The sequence below is a fragment of the Abramis brama genome (assembly GCF_963993115.1).
Source record: "Abramis brama genome assembly, chromosome: 17".
Lineage (NCBI taxonomy): Eukaryota > Metazoa > Chordata > Actinopteri > Cypriniformes > Leuciscidae > Abramis > Abramis brama.
Genome location: NC_139979.1, coordinates 19475955 through 19498190, shown reverse-complemented (window position 1 = coordinate 19498190; position 22236 = coordinate 19475955). Strand labels below are relative to the sequence as shown.

General features: G+C 37.4%; 1 protein-coding gene across 2 annotated transcripts; it reads right to left on the bottom strand.

Moving 5' to 3' along the window:
• Positions 1-4402: 4402 nt before the first annotated feature.
• znf574 (zinc finger protein 574) lies at positions 4403-21749 on the bottom strand. Of its 2 annotated transcripts, none has more exons than XM_084089489.1 (7): positions 21677-21749; positions 18384-18547; positions 13563-14964; positions 11951-12401; positions 9339-9433; positions 6253-6683; positions 4403-5257 (listed from the first exon to the last, which is right to left on the bottom strand). In XM_084089489.1, exons 2-7 carry the CDS (start codon positions 18543-18545, stop codon positions 4745-4747), a joined length of 3054 nt encoding a protein of 1017 aa, XP_083945615.1. In that variant the 5' UTR covers positions 18546-18547; positions 21677-21749; the 3' UTR covers positions 4403-4744. The 2 variants fall into 2 exon arrangements, with proteins under 2 accessions (XP_083945615.1, XP_083945616.1); XM_084089490.1 differs by having other exon boundaries at positions 11951-12398; positions 21677-21740.
• Positions 21750-22236: the final 487 nt, after the last annotated feature.

Sequence of the window (22236 nt, the reverse complement as noted above, 5' to 3'; positions counted from 1 at the left end):
CAGCCTCACGGCTTGTGCTCATGGGCTGAAATTTATAGAATTTACAAAAACAAGGATGAAGGCAACCAAAACGGTTTTATTTTTGAAGGCTTGATTTTCTCCAGTATTGTTGTTGATAATATTTAATCCATTCAACTTCACTGCATGATTCCTAAAATTTTATTTTATATAAAACACCATAGAGTTTGATTGAAATCTGATTTAGGTAGCAAGTAAACATTAAAAGAATATTCTATAGGTTCAGTACAGGTTAAGCTCATCAGCATTTGTCCATAATGCAGATTGCCACAAAAAATAATAACAACTGTTCACTCATTTTCTTTAAAAGAAAAAGCTAAACTCAAGGTTATGGTGAGGCACTTACGAAAGAAGTATATAGGCCTAGCCATTTTTTGAAGGATTTATACGGCTATTATACTATTTGAGTTGTAAAGTTGTTCTTGTCATTTTTACGGGGTTTTGACATACAAAAAGTTGTAAAATTGGACTTTACACAACCTATTAACTTCTTGAAATGTACTTTTTCACTCTAGACAATTTAGCAACAAAATTATTTATTTACTGGCCATTCAAAACTGGCCAAAAAAAAAAAGAAAAAAAAAAATATATAAATATACTTTATTTATAGGAATAAACCAGATTGAAATCCTGAAATCACTTAGATTTAAATATGTTTCTTATTAAATCTGATTATGAATACCATAGAAATCAAATAAAATATAAATAAAAACTAAATTCTCAATGACTTTTATAACAGCATTTATTTCATTGTATTTTTTTGTTGTTGTTGTAATTTTAAAAACAATTTATTTGAATTTTAAAGACGTGGTGCTTCTCGTTCAGTGTGCGACCCTCTTTACTCTTTTTTTTCTAATGTTGGAAGCTCCTAGTTGAAGGACATTTTTTTGTCAATTTATGAATCATAGGAGGACAATTAATGAACCATAATCTGCCAAACTGACTAGTGAGTGATATGCGTTGCCCACCACTGGTTGATTTTCACCCACATTTGGTGGGTTGCTGGGTGTTAATTTCAAACCCATGGTCTTGAAGCTATATTACTGAAACAGTGAGAATTTTAATGTTTACGGACTGGCCTCATTCACTTCCACTTTAACTGGCCAGATTTTATTTATTTATTTATTTATTTATTTTTGAAAAAAGGGAGAACGTGTCAAAATTAACTATTGTGGTAATCAACATCATGACACAAATGCTGTTGACTGAGCTTAACTCAAGTACTGAACCCAAAATATTCCTATTGGTTCTATAATAACATCCATTATAGCCCTTTCTGCATGGTTCAAAAGCAACTGTGTTATTATCAACTATGTTGTTAACAGAAGGTAGATTCAATCAAAAGCATTTTGCATAAATCGATTATCTTATTTATTTGTCCCCAAAAGCAGCTCAATGTCAAAAAAGAAAAACTCCTGGTGCATCTTAAATTGGCAAATTGCACATTTACATGAAGGTCACGCAGTAATTGCTAGACAAAGTCTGTAAATTAATGAGCTGGGGAAGATATCTATCAAATAGTTATTTGGGAATTCAGTGCAGGGAAGGGGAATGCTGTTTTGATATCACCGTCTATCATTTATGGGACTAATCATAATGATGCAGCAGCTTTATGGGGGAGGAGTTCAGCGGCCAGGAGTAAATTGAGGGAGCAAAGAACCAAGTGCAGGCAAACGCTGTGAGCTCCAGTAATGGCTCTACTTAGCCTCAATCTCTCAATGAGCTGAGGTAATGGAGCTCAACTCAAACCTCATTCAACTAGTGAAAATTCATGACGAGATTTGCAGTTAAAGAGCCCAAAGTACTGGTTTCACTGCAGTCATCACTTATATGGCAAACTGCAGGATCATTTATTGTTTTTGTACTCAGGGGAGCTGGTTTAGTGAATGTCATAATAAAAGGAGAAATTTAAAGGGATAGTTCCCCCAAAAATGAAAATTCTGCCATTAATTACTCACCCTCATGTTCCAAACTGTAAGACTTTCGTTCATCTTCGGAACAAAAATTAAGATATTTTTGATGAAATCTGTGAGCTTTCTGACCCTCCATTGACAGTCTACGCAACTACCACTTTGACGCCTCAAAAAGTTCATAGATATCGTAAAACTAATCCATAAGAATTGAACGGTTTAGTCAAAATTTTCTGAAGAGAAGAGACACGATCGCTTTATATGATTTAATTCAGGCTTTTGTTTACATGTAAACATTGATCGGCAAACATGAGCTCAACCGAACCTGCTTGACGTGTGAGAACAAATCTCATTGGTTCTTGCAGAAGCTCAAATGTGCTGCGCAACACACGAGAATGAACCTCATTGGTTCTTGCAGAAGCTCAAACGTGCTGTGTAACAAACGAGAATGAATCTCATTGGTTCTTGGGGAAGCTCAAATGTGCTGCGTAACACACGGGAATGAACCTCATTGGTTCTTGCAGAAGCTCAAACGTGCTGTGTAACAAACGAGAATGAACCTCATTGGTTCTAGGAGAAGCTCAAACCTGCTGCGTAACACGGGAATGAACCTCATTGTTTCTTGCAGAAGCTTAAACGTGCTGCGTAACACGAGAATGAACCTCATTGGTTCTAGGAGAAGCTCAAACGTGCTGCATAGTGCATATATGAGAATGAACCTCAGTGGTTCACGAAAGTCAAGCGAACATGCTTGAGCTTCTGTTTATCATAACTGATGTGTGAGTTGATGAACGTTTATGTGAGTAAAAGCCTAAATTTAATCTGTTCATCATATAAAGCGATTATGTCTCTTCAGAAAACTTTGGACTACGCTCAATTCTTATGGATTAGTTTTACAGTCCCTGTATTAACTTTTTGAAGCATCAAAGTGGTTGTTGCGTAGCTCTCAATGGAGGGAGAGAAATTGCTCAGATATTAATAAAATCAAGATGAACGATATTAACGAAATTCAATATTTTCAAGATGAATTAAAGTCTTAAGTGTTTGGAACGTCGTGAGGATTTTGAGGAGTAATTAAAGACAAACATGTTAATTTTTGGATGAACTACCCTTTAAAACGCCTTTCCCCAAGTTGTTTCATTTGTGCCTGCACAAAAACAGGGCTGGTTCTCAGCACACACTTCTGAGGCAGATTGGCTGGACAAATGATGCCTCTTTCTTGCAGGTATCTGGCCATTTTTCCGAGTCGCCGCACACATGGGACCGCACATTATATATCAGTGCGTCATATCTCTATGTTGCTTAGCAACCGAAAATAGCCTAAAGTTAGGATAATGAACTACATTAGCTGAAGAATTGCTTATTCTCGTTATTATTATTACTACATTTCGGTAATGTTTAAAGGTGATACCAGCCTTTCTAGAACTTCCGCCATCCATGATATTTTTACCTGTGTTTAACTGTGGTGAAAAGATTCCCTTGAACAGCTAACGTTAACGTTACACTACTTAAGACGTTCCAAGAAGTTGCCAACATTTTCGCACCCTCCAAATCACGCACTCAGCTTCCGGCTTCCCATATATGGACTACCAGCTGTGAACGCTCAAAATGATTGACAGGCGGAAAGCACCTCACAAGCCTTCTAAGCCAAGGCTAAACAAGCAATCATATTTTTATTTTATTGTAAAGAGACTGCCAAAGACATGAGCGTGATATTTCAGGACAGTTATTTCAGTGATGGTTGGATAAAAATCGCTTTAAATAAATAGCACCTTTAAAGCCATGTGAAAAAGAAGTACACTTTGGCAGTACTTATTAAGGAAATACTTATAATAAAATAATATACTTCAGAGCGAAAAAAATTTAATGTTTTCATACACCATGTTATTGACAATTAAATAAACATGTAGTATAGTTAAAATTTATATTACATGCAGTTAGTTGATCCATCTTAAAATAAGACTAATTTGTAATTTGATAATTACTTCTGTTGTTTTTGAAATGGAGTTAAAGTGTGTTGCCGAATGTACAGACAATCATTTTTGGCAAATTAAAATATACTTTAATGTAATTTCTATTGAAACTTGTATGGCATGCATTTAAATATACATTTAATTACACATTTGTAATGATGAATTTGCAATTTAGTATATCAAATAACACTGCAGTTAAAATTATAATCAAATACTTGTGCTTTTCTGTGTTAGTCAAAACATCAAAATAAGTAATTCTGAATTAGGATTGTTTGTGGTGCAAGAATCAATAACAATTTTGGTATAGAATAAAACTAGATGATTAAAATTGTGTCATTGCACCTTCATTTCATTCAAAATGATCAGCAAAAATGATTTTTCCCTGACTGGCCCAAGCTTCATGCGCAGTCATCGGTGAGCTGACGAGAACACTTTCTCAGCGACTGTATTCCTGTGTGCACACTTAAAAATCTCTTTAAATGAAACATTAACAGACCCCAACAAGCTCAAGCTTTTTATTAAAATTTAACACCACAAATGATGGTCCACTTTTTGTATTAAAGGCAAATAAAATACTCAAATGAAAAGGTAAAATTAAAGCGTAATTACAGAGGCAAATTTAATTACAAAAGGCTTTGTGATTTTGTTTTCTCCAGGGTAAAGATGCTGAATCCTTGTACATCTATATCACAAAAGCAAAATATATCCTAGTCAAAGAGGCTTCTCTCACAAATCCACACGTACAAATAGACTTAAGTCCTGACCTGTTTTTCATCTATTGCTGAATCTGCCTTTCCAAAAAAAAAAACTAAATCATGTTAGGTTGATACCCCCCCATCATCTTTACACAGTCTCCTCTAAAATAACCTCAATAGTGTGAGGCACATCCTGACCTGCCACTACAGAGATGTTGGGAACATTTATAGAGGGCATAGTGATGCTGGACATGTTAGGGTGCAGGAAGACCACAGAGTTGCCTTCCTCTGCCACCAACATGCCCTCTTGGATCACAGGCATGGCGGACGAGGAGGATGGTGAAGATGAGGCAGACTCCTGTACTAAGAGGATGGTCTGTACTGCTGCATCATCATCCAGCTGTGCAGAAGGGTCCACGGGGTCGTTGGCGTGCAGACGCATGTGTTTGTCGAGGTTGGGTCGTGAGCGGAAGGCGGTGGGACAGCGAGGGCAGACGTACGGGCGTTCTCCGCTGTGCACGCGGGCGTGCTCCGTTAGCCTGGCTGCCACACTGAAGCTTTTACCGCACACCCAGCACGTGAACGGCCGCTCGCCGCTGTGAATGCGCTCGTGATCCTGCAGGTGCGGAAGCTGCCGGAAACGCTTCCCACAATGAGTGCACTGAAACAGATGTGAGAAAGTGTGAAAATATTTTGATGATGAAAGATTTTCTGATTATGACTGATGATGTAGACAAGATGAAAATGATATGAACATATGATTTTTATTACAAAGATCTGACAAAATTCTTGTGAAAAAACAAAAAATGTATGCCGTAAAAATGTTATGATAAATATAAGCTTGCAACATGTAAATGTAAATAAATAAGTATAAAAGCAAATAAATAAGCATAAAATATTTTATCAACTATTTAATAGCTTAGGTTTTCATATTTCATTTATGTTGATACATTTTTTTTTTTAAATTATGGTTTACATTTCTTTAAATATTTACACTTTTAAAAAAATATATTATTTGTCTCTTATGCTAATGCTCACCAAGGCTACATTAAAAGCAGTAATATTGTGAAATATTATTGCAATTTAATATAAAAAAAATAATATTTTAATTTATTTATAAATGTAATGTATTTCTATGATGGCTACGCTGAATTTTCAGCATCATTACTCCAGTCTTCAGTCATATGATCCTTCAGAAAATATTATAATATGCTGCTTTGATGCTCAAGAAACATTTCTTAATATCAATGTTGAAATCAGTTGCTGCTTAATATTTTTGTGGAAATGGTGATTTTTTTCAGGATTCTTTGATGAATCGAAAGTTCAATGAACAGCATTTATTTGAAATAGAAATATTTTGTAACATTATAAAGGTCTTCACTCTTACTTTTAAACAATTTAATGCATCCTTTCTGAATAAAAGTTTTAATTTCTTTCAGCAAAAAGAAAAAGTAAAATGTACTAATGATATGTAATGGTAATATCATTATGATTATACTAATGATATTGAATGGTAATATATATATGAATAATATTAAAATTGACAAAATGTTTAAATTAAAGGACTTTTATGCATGACAAAACCTAAACAAAAGATTGAAATAAACATCACATATTTGAGCCATTCAGGTTCTCTCTTTCCTGAAAGAAACGTACCTCAAAGGGTCTTTCGTTGGTGTGCGTTCTCATGTGAACGGTGAAGGTGGATGCATAGGCAAACTCCTTCCCGCAGAACTCACAGGTGAAGCGGCGCGGGGCGTTTCTTTTGCCTAATGCTCCACAGCAGTGAGCCACGAGGTGCTCCCCTAAAGCAGCACTGGAGGCGAAGCGCCGTCTGCAGGGGGTGAGAGGGCACCGCAGGGGTGTCTGACCCGTGTGGGAGAGGCGATGCAGGTCGAGACCATCCTGAGTCACACAGCGATGGCCGCACATATCGCACTCCAGCTGACCTCCCACCTTGCCCCTTCCCTGACCTTTATATCTGCGGCGTCCCGTCTCCTCCCCCGTGCAGCGCTGCAGGTGTGTGTCCAGCACGGTCTGATTCAGGAACTGAGAGCCGCAGTTAGGACACGTCTTTGGTTCTTTATCTACAAACAAAGACAGAGGGATTGCAGGGGTTTGAGAGCGGGGTAAGATGTGTCACGAAAAATTGGAATATCGCATACAAAATTAGCAAAAAAAGCACCATTTCCATATCATGTGTTCAAGAAAACAAAATCACCACTTCATGGGAAACTGGTGCAAATTCTCAATAATAAAAATGGAAGATGCTGCAGTCAGGAATGTACTAACATAATGAACTATTTTCACCTCAGAGAGCGCACAGATGAAACAAACACCGTCATGTTATCTTTCGCTCGGAGGCGGATGCCTGATGTGTGGGAACACAATTGTGAAAGACAGTTGAGTTCTGGGAGGTAATTATACCAATTCATTTTGATAACAGACTTTGGCTCAGGCATTTCAGAATGACTAAAACAACATTTGAAATGCTGTGCAATGAAATTGGTCTTCTGGTTAGTCCAGTTATCCAATCATATGATCTGCTCAGACAAAGTCACGAGTTTATTGTTGCGCATCAAGGAATTTATTTGGTAAATGTGTTTCCATCGTAGTTTACGCGCATGTCTTCTTAATGGATACAACAAATTATCTGCCTCAATTGATATAAAATACACTTTACATGCATTTTAAGATTTTATGCGCAACGTGGTATTTTCGTCCAGCTTTTGATATCCCAAAATACCATAAAAATACTACAACTAGCAACTGTGCAACCCTTTTATTTTCACATGACCGTATTTAGAAAGGGCCCATCAAATAATTGATTGAGGGATTAAGCTTTTATTTTTTGCACGCTTAAGTACATTTTCTACATGCAGGTAAACATTTATTTTATATAAAAGCAAATTTATCCAGGTTCTTTATGAAATGTCAATGCATTAAGCCATTAAAAAATTGGGATTATTAAATGAACTATTTTATCCAAAATGGTAGCTGTGGGTAAGTGTGTCAGATGCTTCAGGGTAAACTGTGCCAGAGGCTCTTCTAACAAATGCTATTGAAATATGTATCATTGACATTACCTAACAATTCAACTTAGCCCTTTAAATTACACATTTTACCCACTAATGTGGGGAAAGTTGTGCCAATGGACTTTTTTTCCCTGAGAATTCAAATTTCTATGGTCATATGTTATAGTCACAGTTTTACTTCTCTCTCATTTCTCCTTGACTAGAGGACAACTTAAGTTAAAAGTGGCCAACTTACCCCACTCACATATAAAGCGCTTATCTACAATAAGAGAAATGGACAGCCACACAGACCCTCTAGTCCTTGGCTTCTGATGTATTGCACATGAGAGATACTTATGTTTATGCACACGTTTCCTTACACACACTCAAGCAAAAATACATCTGTGGCTTCTTATCAAATGAATAAAAACAAACACGTATGGTTTGTTCCTTATCTGAAAAGAGGGCTGCAGACAAAGAGCAACAAACATGAGCGCACAAAAAGATCCCCCTATTTTACACAGCACCAATCAGAGGGAGGGCAGCTGATAAACAGACATTTCACAGAATGCACAGCGCATACACAGAAATAACAGCACTTTATGGGGGTCACATGGGTGATGTGATGTTTTGATGCAGAGCATTCAAACTATCAGACTGTGACTGCTTCACTGACCTTTACAGGCTTTTAAAAGCTTCTACTAAGCAACCCTGAACTCCCTTGTTTACACCTATACAAAAAAAATGATCCTGCTTCATTCTCTCCCTCTGCTTAGCTGAAGGGAGGAACATCTGCGGCAGGGGACTGATACATGTAAGAGTCTCTGATCAGAGGTGATAGTGATCAGCAGCTGATCTTATCAATACAAGCCATCCTGATCAATGTCACCTCTGACCCCATCTATTTACTGGAAGGAATCGATGAAAGCTCATTCATTTAACAGGTCTGTCAAAGAGTTGGTGTGTGTGTGGTCAGATACACAAACATGAACCCAGAAATAACTGTGGAGAATTGAGTGAGTTTGTGAGTGTATTAGGGATGTCTATGATCATTTACTGTATACAATATATAGAATAGCTATTACAAAAAGTAGCTTTAGAAGCCTATATATATAAAACAATTAAAGCCCCCCTGTAGTCAATCATTTGATCCCTTAAAACTAATCTTTGATCACCAAAATTACATATTTCAATATTTTTACCTTGAAAATAAATTTCTTCATGCTTTAAAATAGCTTGAATGTAACACCCTTGCCTCATTTAGTATACGCGGTATATACACACACACACATTTATATATATATATAAATAAATAGAGAGAGTGAGAGAGAGATATTAACCAAATAAATTACATTTTCATATATATATATATATATATATATATATATATATATATATTTTATATTCACTATAATTATTATGTATATAATAAAAACAATAATGCAATTATTCATTTTATATACAGACAATACATTGATTTTGTCTATTCAATGCTTTTGTCTGTCACAATGATATAATGCCTTTGAAATATCTTCATTTGGAGCCTTTTCTCAGCAAATATTGATATGTGCTTCATTTAATTAATCGGTATGTTGTTTAATTAATTTGATTACATTTTTAATCAAACGACAGCCCTAATCCTAACGCATGAGCGCAAAAGAAATAGTGTGTGAATGAGAGCTCGTAAGGACAAAAGGCTGAATGTGTAATTGTTTCCTGTAGGCTGACCTTGGTGGATGAGAGAGTGGAGGTCCAGCTCTTTGCGTCGTATAAATGCCTCCCCGCACACACTGCAAGGGAAGGGATGGCTGGTGTGTAGGAGTCTAGAACAGGGAAAAAAAGAGAGAAAGTGAATAAGAAAGGCTGCATCTTGCAATCCCTGGAGCCAATCCAGAAACAATCGCTATGCGAGAAAAGCCACGTTTGAATTCACCCACATTTCATAGGGCACACAGTCATGCACTCGCATAAAGGTATAATTAACATCAAGGAAAAATAATGCAGCTTCAACTTTAATCTGAAGTAAAGTCATTAAACACAGGCGTGCGGGAGAGTGGCAGCCTCTATTAATGTCTTAAAGCCCACTCGCATTGGGATCCAAATCACCAGGGTCCTTAGTAATTATTGCTGACATATTTACTTCTCAGAATCATGGCAATGTCATCTTAACCAGTGCCCTCAGTAAAATAATAAAAAAATAAAAAATAAAAAAAAAAGAATTTTTAATTATTGACATTTCAATTAAGAACGCAATTTCAGTAAATTACTGACATATGCTTATTAGCTGTATCAGTGCTCTGGAAAATCAAGAAACTTTGATGTTTCAGAGATAATAGCCCTGTACTAATGCAGCATTAATGTGTTTTACTCCTGTGCCACAGACCATTATGAGAAAATCAGTAATGAAAGCCCCTGTGAATAGAGTTTAAAATAATTAGACAGGCATTATAATCTTACATAATGTATTATAATAGGGCATTCTGCAATTCTGGTTATTGAACTTGTTTAGAAGATTTCAACTTATACCAGGGTAATTCCCATTCAACAGCATGTTCAAATGTAGTCAAAATGCTGATGACACCAAAGACAGAGGAAATAACTGTAATCGTGTAAGGGAAGGAGTCATATCTCACACTAGACTATCATTAAGGTACTTCAGTAGAAAGAAGCTTTCACTCTATTGATTTTTCCCCCATCAGCAGCTCCCTAAGTGTTCAGCTATGCAAACATTTTAATAAGAACATTTTTTCAATTATAATTCAAATTACATATTAATTTATGGCTAAACAGCAGAAAAACTAAATACAGAACCACAACCAAAAAAGGATATGAAAAACTATTATTGGTGTCAAAACATCAACAAAGCCTTTCGTAGATGAACTATTCTCAAATATAACTTAGCATGATGTTTAGCAACATTTCTTTTGTGTTTTCTGTACTGGGAACACGCAATCTTTCAACTCACCCCTCATTAATTTCTACTCATTTCTAATATGCTGATTTAGTGCTCAAGAAACATTTCTTATCATCAGTGTTGAAAACAGTTGTGCTGCTTAATTTTGTTTTTTCAAGATTCATTGATCAATTGAAAGTTTAAAAGAATTAATAGCGCTTATTTTAAATAGAAATCTATTGAAACTGTATTTCCTGACAAGTTTGATTAGTTTAATGCATCTTTGCTGACTTTTTTCCAACTTTTAAAAAAAAATCTTACTGACCCAGTTATCTGCCACCCTTTTCTTTAGTATTATTTGATCATTTTTCCAGCAGCAAAAGCAAAGCCACATCCTATAAACACAACAGTAAGATGCTAAATGTCCAGGGTGACTGTTTAGTGCTCCTGTTCGGATTTCTGCAAGATTCACATTGACTGGCTGTCAAATGAAGGCATTGCTAAATACATCACATGGGAGTCAGTGAGAAATGTCAGAGGGACTTGTTTAATTGATCACTTCTCTAAGAGACTAATGAGACCTCTTCCTGACGTTGTACGGTTTGACAGGCAAAGTGTTTCTGGTACAGAAAAACCTGTAGGGTCACAGACCATAACAAGGAAGAGCACGAACAGAGCTTGTTAACCAACAGAAACATCTCTGTGATTGGTCTGGTGTCATCTTTAGTTCCCATTCAAATAAAATGGCCTATCCGTTGCACACACAAAAAAAACCCACACGTAATACTTTCCATGTTTACAACTGTATACATCATTTTCACTATATACACAAAATGCATCTGTTCACACGCCTCATAGTTCAGCACCGCAACGAGCTGTCATGATAGACAGGAGAAGAAGCAGCTTTCCGTCCTCTCTTCCCACACTGACAGCTAGTTTGAGTTGTTGTTTGAGAAAGTCTGGCATCGTGGTGACGCTTCCTTACATCATTACTCCAGCAAGCCATGTTGATGCATCGGATACTGACTACACCGTCTGAACAAACGGATCAGATTTCATCACTTGCTAAATCACAGTGCGGACAGTCGCTCCTAAAGATCGGATTTGAAAACCAAATCGGATTTGTAAGCATCGCCAGACAATTTAGGTTCTTGCTGACTATTTATACCTTTTCATCTCTATTTACAGTCAGATTTAATATCAATCAACTCTGGGAACAAGCTATGGAGGAGGATGAATATATTAAAAGAGACAGTTGTGTCATTCTAAAAGGCTGTTTGATCTGTTTGAAAACAAGATATTTTGAAAGTGTTTTTTTTTTGGACCCCATTCACTTTCATTGCACAGACAAAAACAATTAATTTTAAAAAAATATTTTTTTGTTTTGCAGAAGAAATGCATGACGGTGAGCAAATAATGAATTTAGATTGTTGGGTAAAACACAGACCTGTGACTCTTCAGCTGGGACTCAAACTTGAAGCTGGCAGGGCACTCTGGGCAGATGTGTAGACGCCCATCACTTGACTGTCCCTTGCCTTTCCCTCTGCCTCTGACCCTGCGTTCCTGGGGTTTCCCCTGGTGAATCAGCATGTGCCGTTTAAGTGACGTCGGCTGGAAGAAGCGCTTGTCACAGAGGGGGCAGTTGAATATGCGGGATCCTCCGTGGGTCAGGTTGTGACGCAGCAGGTTGGCCGGAGTTGGGAAGCTCTTTTTGCAAATTTTGCAGTTGAAGAGTTTCTCGCCCGTGTGCTGGAACACATGCTCACGCAGGCGGCTGCGTCGTGTAAAGCCCTGGCCACAGTGTGGGCACTCGTGGGGCAGGGCGGTGCGTGACCAGTCACGGCTCAGCTTGGCGGGGGCCTCAATGGCACCGTCTCCAGCTGCTGCTGCTGCTGCTGCTGTTGACAGAAACACGGTTAATGGGGAATCTAAACAGAAGAGACTGTCCATGTAATATTAAATTCATTTGATACGTTACAGGCTTAAACATTTCGAACATTGTGAAATACTGATTAAGTAATGTACCATATCACAATCTGTCACGATCAGATACTAGAAATTTGTAGTACTTAGCAGGTATCAGTTTCACATATTAATAAAATTATGATAATATTTCAGAATATTACTGTTTAATCAAATAAATGTAGCCTTTTTGAGCATAAGACTTCTTTCAAAAACGATTTTTTGAAAGGTAGTGTAACATCATACATGTAATATGTTCTTGCGAGCTGTGGATCAAAAATGTCCAGATACATAAAGTTGGCTACACTGCAAAATAATCTGACTCTATGCATTCTATTCCAGTTAGTCTATTATTTCCTTTTTTGTTTTAAGCATTTTAAGCAATTACTTTGTTTCTTATTTTCTATTACAATAGTATCTGTAAAATAGAATAAAATAGTTATAATTATTATCATAGTTTCTGATCAGTCACTATAAAGCAGAATAAGACTATGCAAATTTTTTATTCTGCATAAATGACTTTTTTTTCCCTCTCTGAAATATTACACAGCTCCCAGATCCCAAACTGAAAAGCTCTGATTCAAGTAATTAATTTGGTGCTTTCAAAAACATAATTAATCAGTAACTTTAAAACGTTTACTCAAAGGGATAGTTGTTCTAAACTGTATAAATTTCATTCTTCGGAGGAACATAAAATAATACATAAAATAAAATAAAAGGAATTAACAATAGCAACCAAAATGGATTGGTTATCAACATTCTGCAACATATATGTTTTATGTTCTGCAGAAGAAAAGATATTCATGCAAGTTTGGAACAACCTGAGGGTGAGTAAATAATTCAGAGTAAATAAGTCAGACTTGGGTAACTAGCCCTTTAAGCATGGTTTTCAACAATTTCTCAATTGTACAAAAGTTCTCTTCTGAGTAACTTAATGTACTCAGAGTCAGGTCTGACTATTTTAAGACCCAGCGCAGCCTAGAACCATAAACATGGAGTTACATTATCAGTTAAAAAACCGCCCAAACAACAGAGCATGTACGGATATCCTACTTAGTAGGTCTCTTTGGAATTGTGTTGTGTGCACTCAGTCTGACCTGGTTGCCTGAGGTTCACGCTGTCTCTGGGTTTCACAACAATAGCTGGAGCTGCAGTAGGGTAGAGTCTGCTTTTCACTTCAGCAGCGGGTTGATGTCCCGCAGTTGTGTTCTTATGCTCCCGGCGATGGTACAGGAACTGCGTGGTGCTCATGAACTCAGCCCCACACTCAGTGCAAGTGTGCAACGCCGCCTCCAGGCCGTGCTCGGTTCTGCGGTGTGTGGCCAACTCCTGATCGCTAGTGAAAACAGATCCGCACTGATGGCAGAGGAAAGCAGAGGAGGGTCCCGTCACAGATTCCTCTGCGGCATTACTTTCCACCTCTGCGGCATTACTTTCCACCTCTGCTTGGGTCTCCTCAACCACAGTGCTCATTTCCATCTCCATCTTATCAATGACCACCTCCATCCCTTCGTCCTGCTTAGCTCCGTCTCTTTCCTCCACCAAAATCTCGGTGCCTTCCACCGCAGGTTCCTGCTCGGTCTGGAGAGCCTCAGTTCCTCTCATCCCATCACTGTCCAGCTCAACCTCCACATGTGCTCCAGGGGTCTCAGTTATGGTCTGTTCCAGAGTGGTCACCTCCATTAGGCTCTGGCCTTCTCCCGCTGTGGCTAAAAGCAAAAGTCCCTCGCCTGGGGCCTCCAGCATGGCTGTGGAAAGCTGTGGAATGGTAGGTGGTGCCTGCTTGGGTTCGTCCTCCACCTCTGAGCGGTGCTGCTTACGGTGATAGAGGAAAAGAGTGGTGTTGAGGAAGCCCTCTCCGCACACCGTGCACCGATGTAGAGCGTCTTTCAAGCCATGCTGAGTCTTGCGGTGAGTCACGAGCTCTGGAACCATACTGAAGCTTTGTCCACACTCCACGCAGAGCAAGCTGGAGGGGGGTTTGGCCTTCTTCTGCCCCCTTCGCCTTGTGACAGGGCTGTTCTCTTGAGCCGAGGTCTCCACGGGGGCTTCCTGGGTGACTGGGACCTCTGGAGGTTCATTGGGGACACTGTCGCCTGCTACGCCCTGCTGAGAGATCGCAGGTGTCGCAACTCTTTCAGAAACCTCCACAAATACTTGACTAGTGCTCTCCTGTCCTCCTTCTTCTGTCACCTCCATCTGTTCGTGTGCCTGCTCAGCGTCCTCATATTCTGGCTGGCCAGGCAGCGTTTGGGCTACTGTTTCGAGAGTTTCTTCACTCTGTTCTCCTCCAGGACCAGGTCCCGTCTCAAGGCAACAGCCCATCTTGCGGTGCTGTTGCCACAGTGACAGAGCATCAAAGAGAACCTCACAGTCAGCGCACTGGTACAGAACACGCGGAGCATCGGACTGAAAAGTTTTCTTCTGTGCTAGCAGAGTAGACAAATCAACAGCTGTCTGAGTCTGGATCTGGGGAACGGACATAGCCTGCATCGCCACCTAGTGAGATGACAGAAAACATACACATACATCAACTAAACATACAGACCCTTTCCAAAAAATTAGAATATCATGGAAAAGTTTATTAATTTCCATAATTCCATTCAAAACGTTAAACTTCCATAGATTATAAATTCAGGGCCCACAACTTAAACGATTTCAAGTATTTAGTTGTTTATTTGTACATAATTTGGGCTTCCAGATCATAAAACCCACGAAAACAGGATTTAAAAAAATTAGAATATTACATGAAATCACACAGTAATTACACAGTGATACCATGGTCATTGAACCAGGTTTTGGTTCTTTTGGCAGTGTGGGCAGGTGCAAATCCTGCTGGAAAATGAAGTCAGCATCTCCATAAAGCTTGTCTGCTGAAGGAAGCATGAAGTGCTCTGAAAATGTCCTGGTAGACGGCTGCGTTGAGTGGACAGCACAGTGGACCAACACCAGCCGATGACATGGCTCCCCAAACCAACACAGACTGTGGAAACTTCACACTGGACTTCAAGCATCTTGGATTGTGTGCCTCTCCATTCTTCCTCCAGACTCTGGGACCTTGGTTTCCAAATGAGATGCAAAATTTGCTCTGGTCCACTGTGCTTTATTAAATCCAGAGTCAACGCAGCCGTCTACCAGGACATTTTCAGAGCACTTCATGCTTCCTTCATTTTCCAGCAGGATTTGCACCTGCCCACACTGCCAAAAGAACCAAAACCTGGTTCAATGATCATGGTATCACTGTGTAATTACTGTGTGATTTCATGTAATATTCAAATTTTTTGAAATCCTGTTTTCGTGGGTTTTATGAGCTGGAAGCCCAAATTATGTACAAATAAACAACTAAATACTTGAAATTGTTTAAGTTGTGGGCCCTGAATCTACAGGGTGGGCCATTTATATGGATACACCGTAATAACATGGGAATGGTTGGTGATATTAAAGTCCTGTTTGTGGCACATTAGTATATGTGAGGGGGCAAACTCCTCAAGATGGGTGGTGTGTACTAATATATACTAATGTGCCACAAACAGGACTTTAATATCACCAACCATTCCCATGTTATTACGGTGTATCCATATAAATGGCCCACCCTGTATAATCTATGGAAGTTTAACGTTTTGAATGGAATTATGGAAATAAATAAACTTTTCCATGATATTCTAATTTTTTGGAAAGGGTCTGTACATCAAGTTATCTGATGACATGCTATGACAATTGTAGAGGGAATTTGGGTCAAAGATCTGATGGTCATTTGTTTAGTTTGATTTTTATTTTATTTTTTAATACAGTTAAAAATGCTACTTTTAACTACAATTAATTGAATAAACCCCTTCTAGGATTTGCATGTTTTGATTTCTGAACTATAATTCATTTTGATATATATTATATGAATTAAAATTACACACATGCGTTTAAAACATTTGAAAACGATTTTTCCTTCTCTTTATCATTGATACTAGACAATTTGTCATAGACTTATTATAAATTCTCCAGGGAGTCTAAAAACATACTGACGTGTTTGTAAAAATTATTAAATTTTAAAAAAAAAATTGCAGGTTTAAATTAGATTTTATTCCCAGCTTTTCAGTGTGGACATTATGTCCTCTTGTACCAGCATTGTACAACTCCTTTAATATTTTATATACACTAAAAAGTACAAACAGATTAAACTTCTCCCTGAACACAGTCACAGAAAGGAAACACCCAGTTGCCGAATGAAAGAGTTAGCTCATGTCACACTCAATTCAAGCTAACATTCACTGTTACTAAGGGCACGGCGTGGGGGTCCGTGCTACCGTCATTTGATGCAACCGGCTGCGACAGCCTATTGAACTGACATGGCACAAAACTGTTTGTGTGTGTTTTTTTTTTTTTTTTTTTAATAGTTTAAGCACCCACTTAAGCCATCTTGATGAGAGGGTATTAAGAGTAGAGAGGATGACTCAGAGAGACAGTGAGGTTTTGCTGAGGACATCCATAAACCGGATGGGCAGATGCACTTATGTTGTATCTATTTTCAGCGTGGATGTTTCAAATGAGATAAGAGCAGATGGAGATCTAAAAACAAAGTCAAAGAGACGATGACACTGCGAATGGGCAGAACAGACTGCAGCCTCGTCTCGTCCACCAGCTGATATGGAGCAGCATTATAATATAATACTAAAAATAAGGTGAAAACTATTGATATAAAAACATGTAATAAAATAACTAATGCTAAATAAACAAAAACAAAAAAAATAACTATCTTCACGTCACCTCATGTCCTCATTTGGCTCTGTGTCTGAGTCATAAGTGTGGGTCTTGCTTTTGGATATACTTGAAAATCAATAAATTGTTTCTTGGGTTGTAATTGGGTTTTACTTCTATTTGCATCTATTAAATAGTTGTTGTTGTTTTTCAATTTCTGGGAATAAAATTAGGCCTAACAACAGGCCAAAAGAGCATTTTTAGCATATTAACATTTAATAATAATTAGAAAACATTAAAAATATTAGAACTTAAAACAATATTTACATAAACCCATTATAATAAATGTCACTTTTAAAATGTGTTTGGTAATGTGTCTGTCAATAATCTATAATATTCATACTTGTTTCCATACATACACCTAATAAATGTACACATCTGTGTAAAAACATACATTTATTTTTCTGTGTGTGTGCATATAATATACACAAAGAAATATAAATGTGAAAAAAAAAAAAAAGTAAATAAAAAAAATGAAAATAAAAGTTATAGTTATAGTTGTGTGGGAGGCCTCGTCTGTAACAACGCAATAATGAAAAAGGCACATTTTCTCATTTGATTCACTTTTTTGTGGTGATTTGCTACTTGTTTAAAAAGCAGAAAGACAGAAAATGTCTTTTTCAACTGTGACTAATAACTAGCTTGAAGGGAGCAATTCAAATCATTATAAACACATTCAAACTTGAGTGTTTTTACAACAACTACAGTAAAAGTGCATTCACATCAGATCGTAAAAGACAGAATCTCAAGTGCCTAATTTCCCCCCTGTAGTGAAGAGGCAAATTAGAAGCTGCGCAAAAAAAAAAACATACGCTTACAAAATGATCCTTTTACATATCCTTTCAGTTCACCATTCAGGATTACGGGAAGCTGCTCTTCAAATTTTCTAGTCTATTTGAGATAATTATAGTTACGAGTTCAAGGGTTTTTAAGGGAATAAAATAGATTACATTTTTCCCTGGCTTTCAGGAAACGCATGTTAATGCACCCCATTTAGAGATAACGCTGAGTAACACCACAAAGAAAAATTATTATTTAATGAGAAGGAATTTGACAAATCCATCTATGTCATGTGACTCTTAGGAAAGAGATGACTTCCTATGTGGGCTGACGAGTTTAATCAGAAAGATAAACCTTTGAATTAGTTTAGGGGTGAAGTGTGTGTATACCTGTGACAGACCAGCAGCGGCAGCTGCAGCCTCGATGGGCGTCTCATTGGGCAGGAGTTGTGGAGTCTCTGCAGTGCAGGTCATCTGATGTGCAAGCACTTCCTCTAGTGTGGGAAACTCCCGATAACAGGGAAAGCACATGTACACTGAAGACGACTCCATGGCTGCTCGAAACAAACAAGAATATGTTGATGATATAAAACAATAATACACATTTATATAAAGCCAAGAAATGAAAACATTTGATAAAAGGATAAAATGTTGAAGGTCTGATTGCAATAACAGCGCCCTCTTTTGATGCAACAGAAAATGTACAAATAAAAATAAACTGCAGCAATCCTACTAAATCTTTCAAATAAATATTTAGCACTTAAAGGGATAGTTCACCCAAAAATGAAATTTCTGAAAAAGAAGACATTTTGAAGAATGTTTGTTACCAAATAGTTGATGGGCCCCATTGACTTCCATAGTATTTTGTATTTCCATACAATGGAAGTCAATGGGGTCCATCAACTGTTTAGTTACCGACATTCTTCAAAATATCTTCTTTAGTGTTCAGCAGAAGAAAGAAATTCATACAGGTTTGGAACAACTTAAGGGTGAGTAAATGATGACAGAATTTTCATTTTTGGGTGAACTATCCCATTAACATTCATTTAACAAAAAACGAGAAAGATAACTTTTAGAAAGTTCAATCCATACTTTTTTAGACAAGATTATTGTATTCAACATTATAATATTAAGTAATTGTGATTATTAGAAAAATATATTTTGGCAGTCTTCATTTATTTACTTATAAGGATTAAAGTTATTTTACCTACAATAATCATTTTTAAAAGTTGTCTAATGTAGGCCTAGGTTTTTTTGTTTTGTTTTTTGCATTAAATTGATCAAAGAAATTTACAAAGTTACTATTTTAAATAAATGCTGTTCTTTTGAAGTTTCTAATCAGCAAAGAATCTTCAAAAGTTTCAGTTTCCACAAAAAAATGAATAAGAAGAAATCTTCCCTGAGCAACAAATCAGAATATCAGACTAAAGAGAAGACTGGAGTAATTCAGCTTTGCCAGCAGAGGAATAAATTACATTTTAAAATATATTGAAATTGAAAACATGTATTTTAAACTGTAATGATATTTCACAAAATTACTATTTGATCAAATAAATGCAGCCTTTGGCGTTGCTACTTAAAAAAACAGCAATGCTTTTTTGGCTGATTCGGCTGCATGCCACACCTCCATGAGGTGACAGGAAGAGGATGGACTGGATTGTTTTAAGAAAGAATGTGAAAGGAACGTGCGTGTTATTAACGCAATGTGTTATTGAATGTGAAATAATAGACATTCCATTGCAGATGGCAAGTGAAATGTCCTTACAGCATGTTATCAGTGTTATCAAGAGGGGGCTGAGCGCTACATGACGTGCAAACTGTGGTAAAAACAAAGCCATACTCATTAGTTTCACTCAGCATCATTTATCAAGACAGCACAAAAGACTAAATAATTACAGCTGAAATGTCACAGAGCAAGCTTATGGGAGTCAAAATCATCTTGACAGTCATAAACATATGAAAAACAAAGCTGCACCTAAATGTATGTAAACAACAAAATCTCAGAGGTGGACAGTAACAAAGTACATTTACTTGAGTACTGTACTTAAGTACACTTTTTGAGTATCTGTACTTTACTTGAGTATTATTTTTTCTGGAAACTTTTTACTTTAACTTCACTACATTTGAAAGACAAATATCGTGCTTTTTACTCAACTACAATTCTGTCAAGGTCCTTGAGTGGAAAATAGTAACGTCAGTCAGGGGATGATTTTGGTTGGAAATGAATGTCGGACTGACGTCAGAACCCGACTGATGTTAGTTTCTGATGTCAACCCGATTTCATTTTCAATCACAATACAACTTCTGTCCAAAATTGGAGATTAACGTCAGACGTTGGATTCTGACATCAACCTGATTTTCATTTTCAACGTTGGGTTTGTTCTTCTAAATGCGAATTTTGTCATTGTTTGGGAGGACACTAGCTTATAGATAACAGTAAGGCTAACATATTCATACTAAAAGCCAAAAAACTTTAAATGGGGCACTATTTGAGGGAACAGCCATTTGGGTGTCCAAAATCGTTGTGGACGTTATTGAGTGCACTTATTCAATCTCACATTCAATCAATGCACTGACATTTACTTTTTACTTTTGATACTTAAGTACTTATAAAAACAAAATCTGCAAAATTGGGATATGAAATAATCCCTCCTTTCACTAGAAGGCAATGACCTGTATAGTTTATGTCAGTAAGGTTAACCTGGCCAATTTATTCAGTAATAGTTACAGATAGACTGATTTTCAGTTTGACCAATATTTGTCTTCTTCAATACGAGGTCAACAATATAAAAAAAGGTCATCAGGTAAAGTTAGGCAGGTCTCTAAACAGATCCAGCAATGGATGATATACCCAACAATCACCAAATATTAGTGTGTTCAACAGGAAACAATAGTATTCATTAAGTTAATAATTAAAATGAAAAATGGTATAATACTTCATATTGAGCTGTAATTATATTTATATACATTTTTACATTACTAAAACGTCATTTTTGCCTTCTAGACAGTACTGTCAAAAAGCAGATGTAAAATCACTAATAACGGATTTGCAAATCAGTCATAGGACACTTTATAAATAATAGTTAATGTCATAAAACAACCGATATTAATGAATCTCTCGAACTTCAGTTATAATGATAATACACCATTAACGATGTCTATAGCAAACACCAAAACCGGTTAATTGACTACAAGGGTTTCTCTCTTCCACCAAACTTGTGTTACACTTGGAGGATCTGGATGGACAGCAGCACGATCGCAGCACCCGACACAAGCTAACTAACACCGGTTAGCCAACAGCCTCAACCAGCGGGCTCTGCTGGCCTGCTAGCTTTTAGCATGCTAGCTTTAACTAAACAACAGTTCATATGTTATAAATATATATTTACAGAACTACAGTCTTTGGTTTATTGGCCGTTATGTGTTCAAAGTGCAGCCGCTGTGGGTGCTCGGTCGCGCTCAAACATTGAAAGCATAGCGCGAGCGAGCGAGAAGCGCCGAAGAAGGGCGGCACGCGCTTCTTCGGTGGTAGTTTGGCGGAATCCGCCCGTTAGCAAAGGGCGAATGTCTCCCCCAGTCGAGTCTCCGAGACGTCAGGTATTATTAAATTACAGATACTGTAGGTAACCTGGGATTACTCTTAAAAAAAACATTGTTCCCGTTGTATAAAATAAACAACTCACCGATTTATGGCCCAGTCCTTTCGTATCTGTCAGAAATGTTATTTTGAACGTCTCAACAAAGCGCGATGTCATTGGTCCACAGCACTTTTCAACTCCACCAATAGAATTCCTCTAAAGTACAGCGTACTTGCAAAAATGCGTCATCTGGGACTCTGCGGGTTCAACATCACATCAGTAATAAAATAACATATTCGGCTTTTCGGCTTTGCTTAAGAATGGGTGAACGGGTAAGAATGTACCAAAATGTCCTTTTCAAGGACTGTACAGACCCTTTATAAAGACATCCATAGAAAGGCATCCTTGTCTTCTCTAAAGGGAGTTCATAATGGTTTCCATTATCTTGCCTATGGCCTTTCTGTCAATCATAGTAAATAAAGATTTTGACTGTTCTTCATTTTGACATTTCAGATGTATGTGGTTAGGTATCTTGGTATTTAAACTTGCAAATGTCCATCTGTAACTTTTTAATTGCTGGTCTCAGAGGAACCTGGCTATCATTAGATGTGTTCCACTTTCACAGACTGAGGGAATTCCGAGGCTCTCTTTGTATGGATGTGCTT

Excerpts from the sequence above, each read along its gene's own strand:
- znf574 (XM_084089489.1), bottom strand. The coding sequence starts at position 18,545 with ATGGAGTCGTCTTCAGTGTACATGTGCTTTCCCTGTTATCGGGAGTTT. Across the intron at positions 14,965-18,383 it reads CCGCTGCTGGTCTGTCACAG|GTGGCGATGCAGGCTATGTC; the intron begins GTATACACACAC and ends TCATCTCACTAG. Across the intron at positions 5,258-6,252 it reads CCAACGAAAGACCCTTTGAG|TGCACTCATTGTGGGAAGCG; the intron begins GTACGTTTCTTT and ends CATCTGTTTCAG.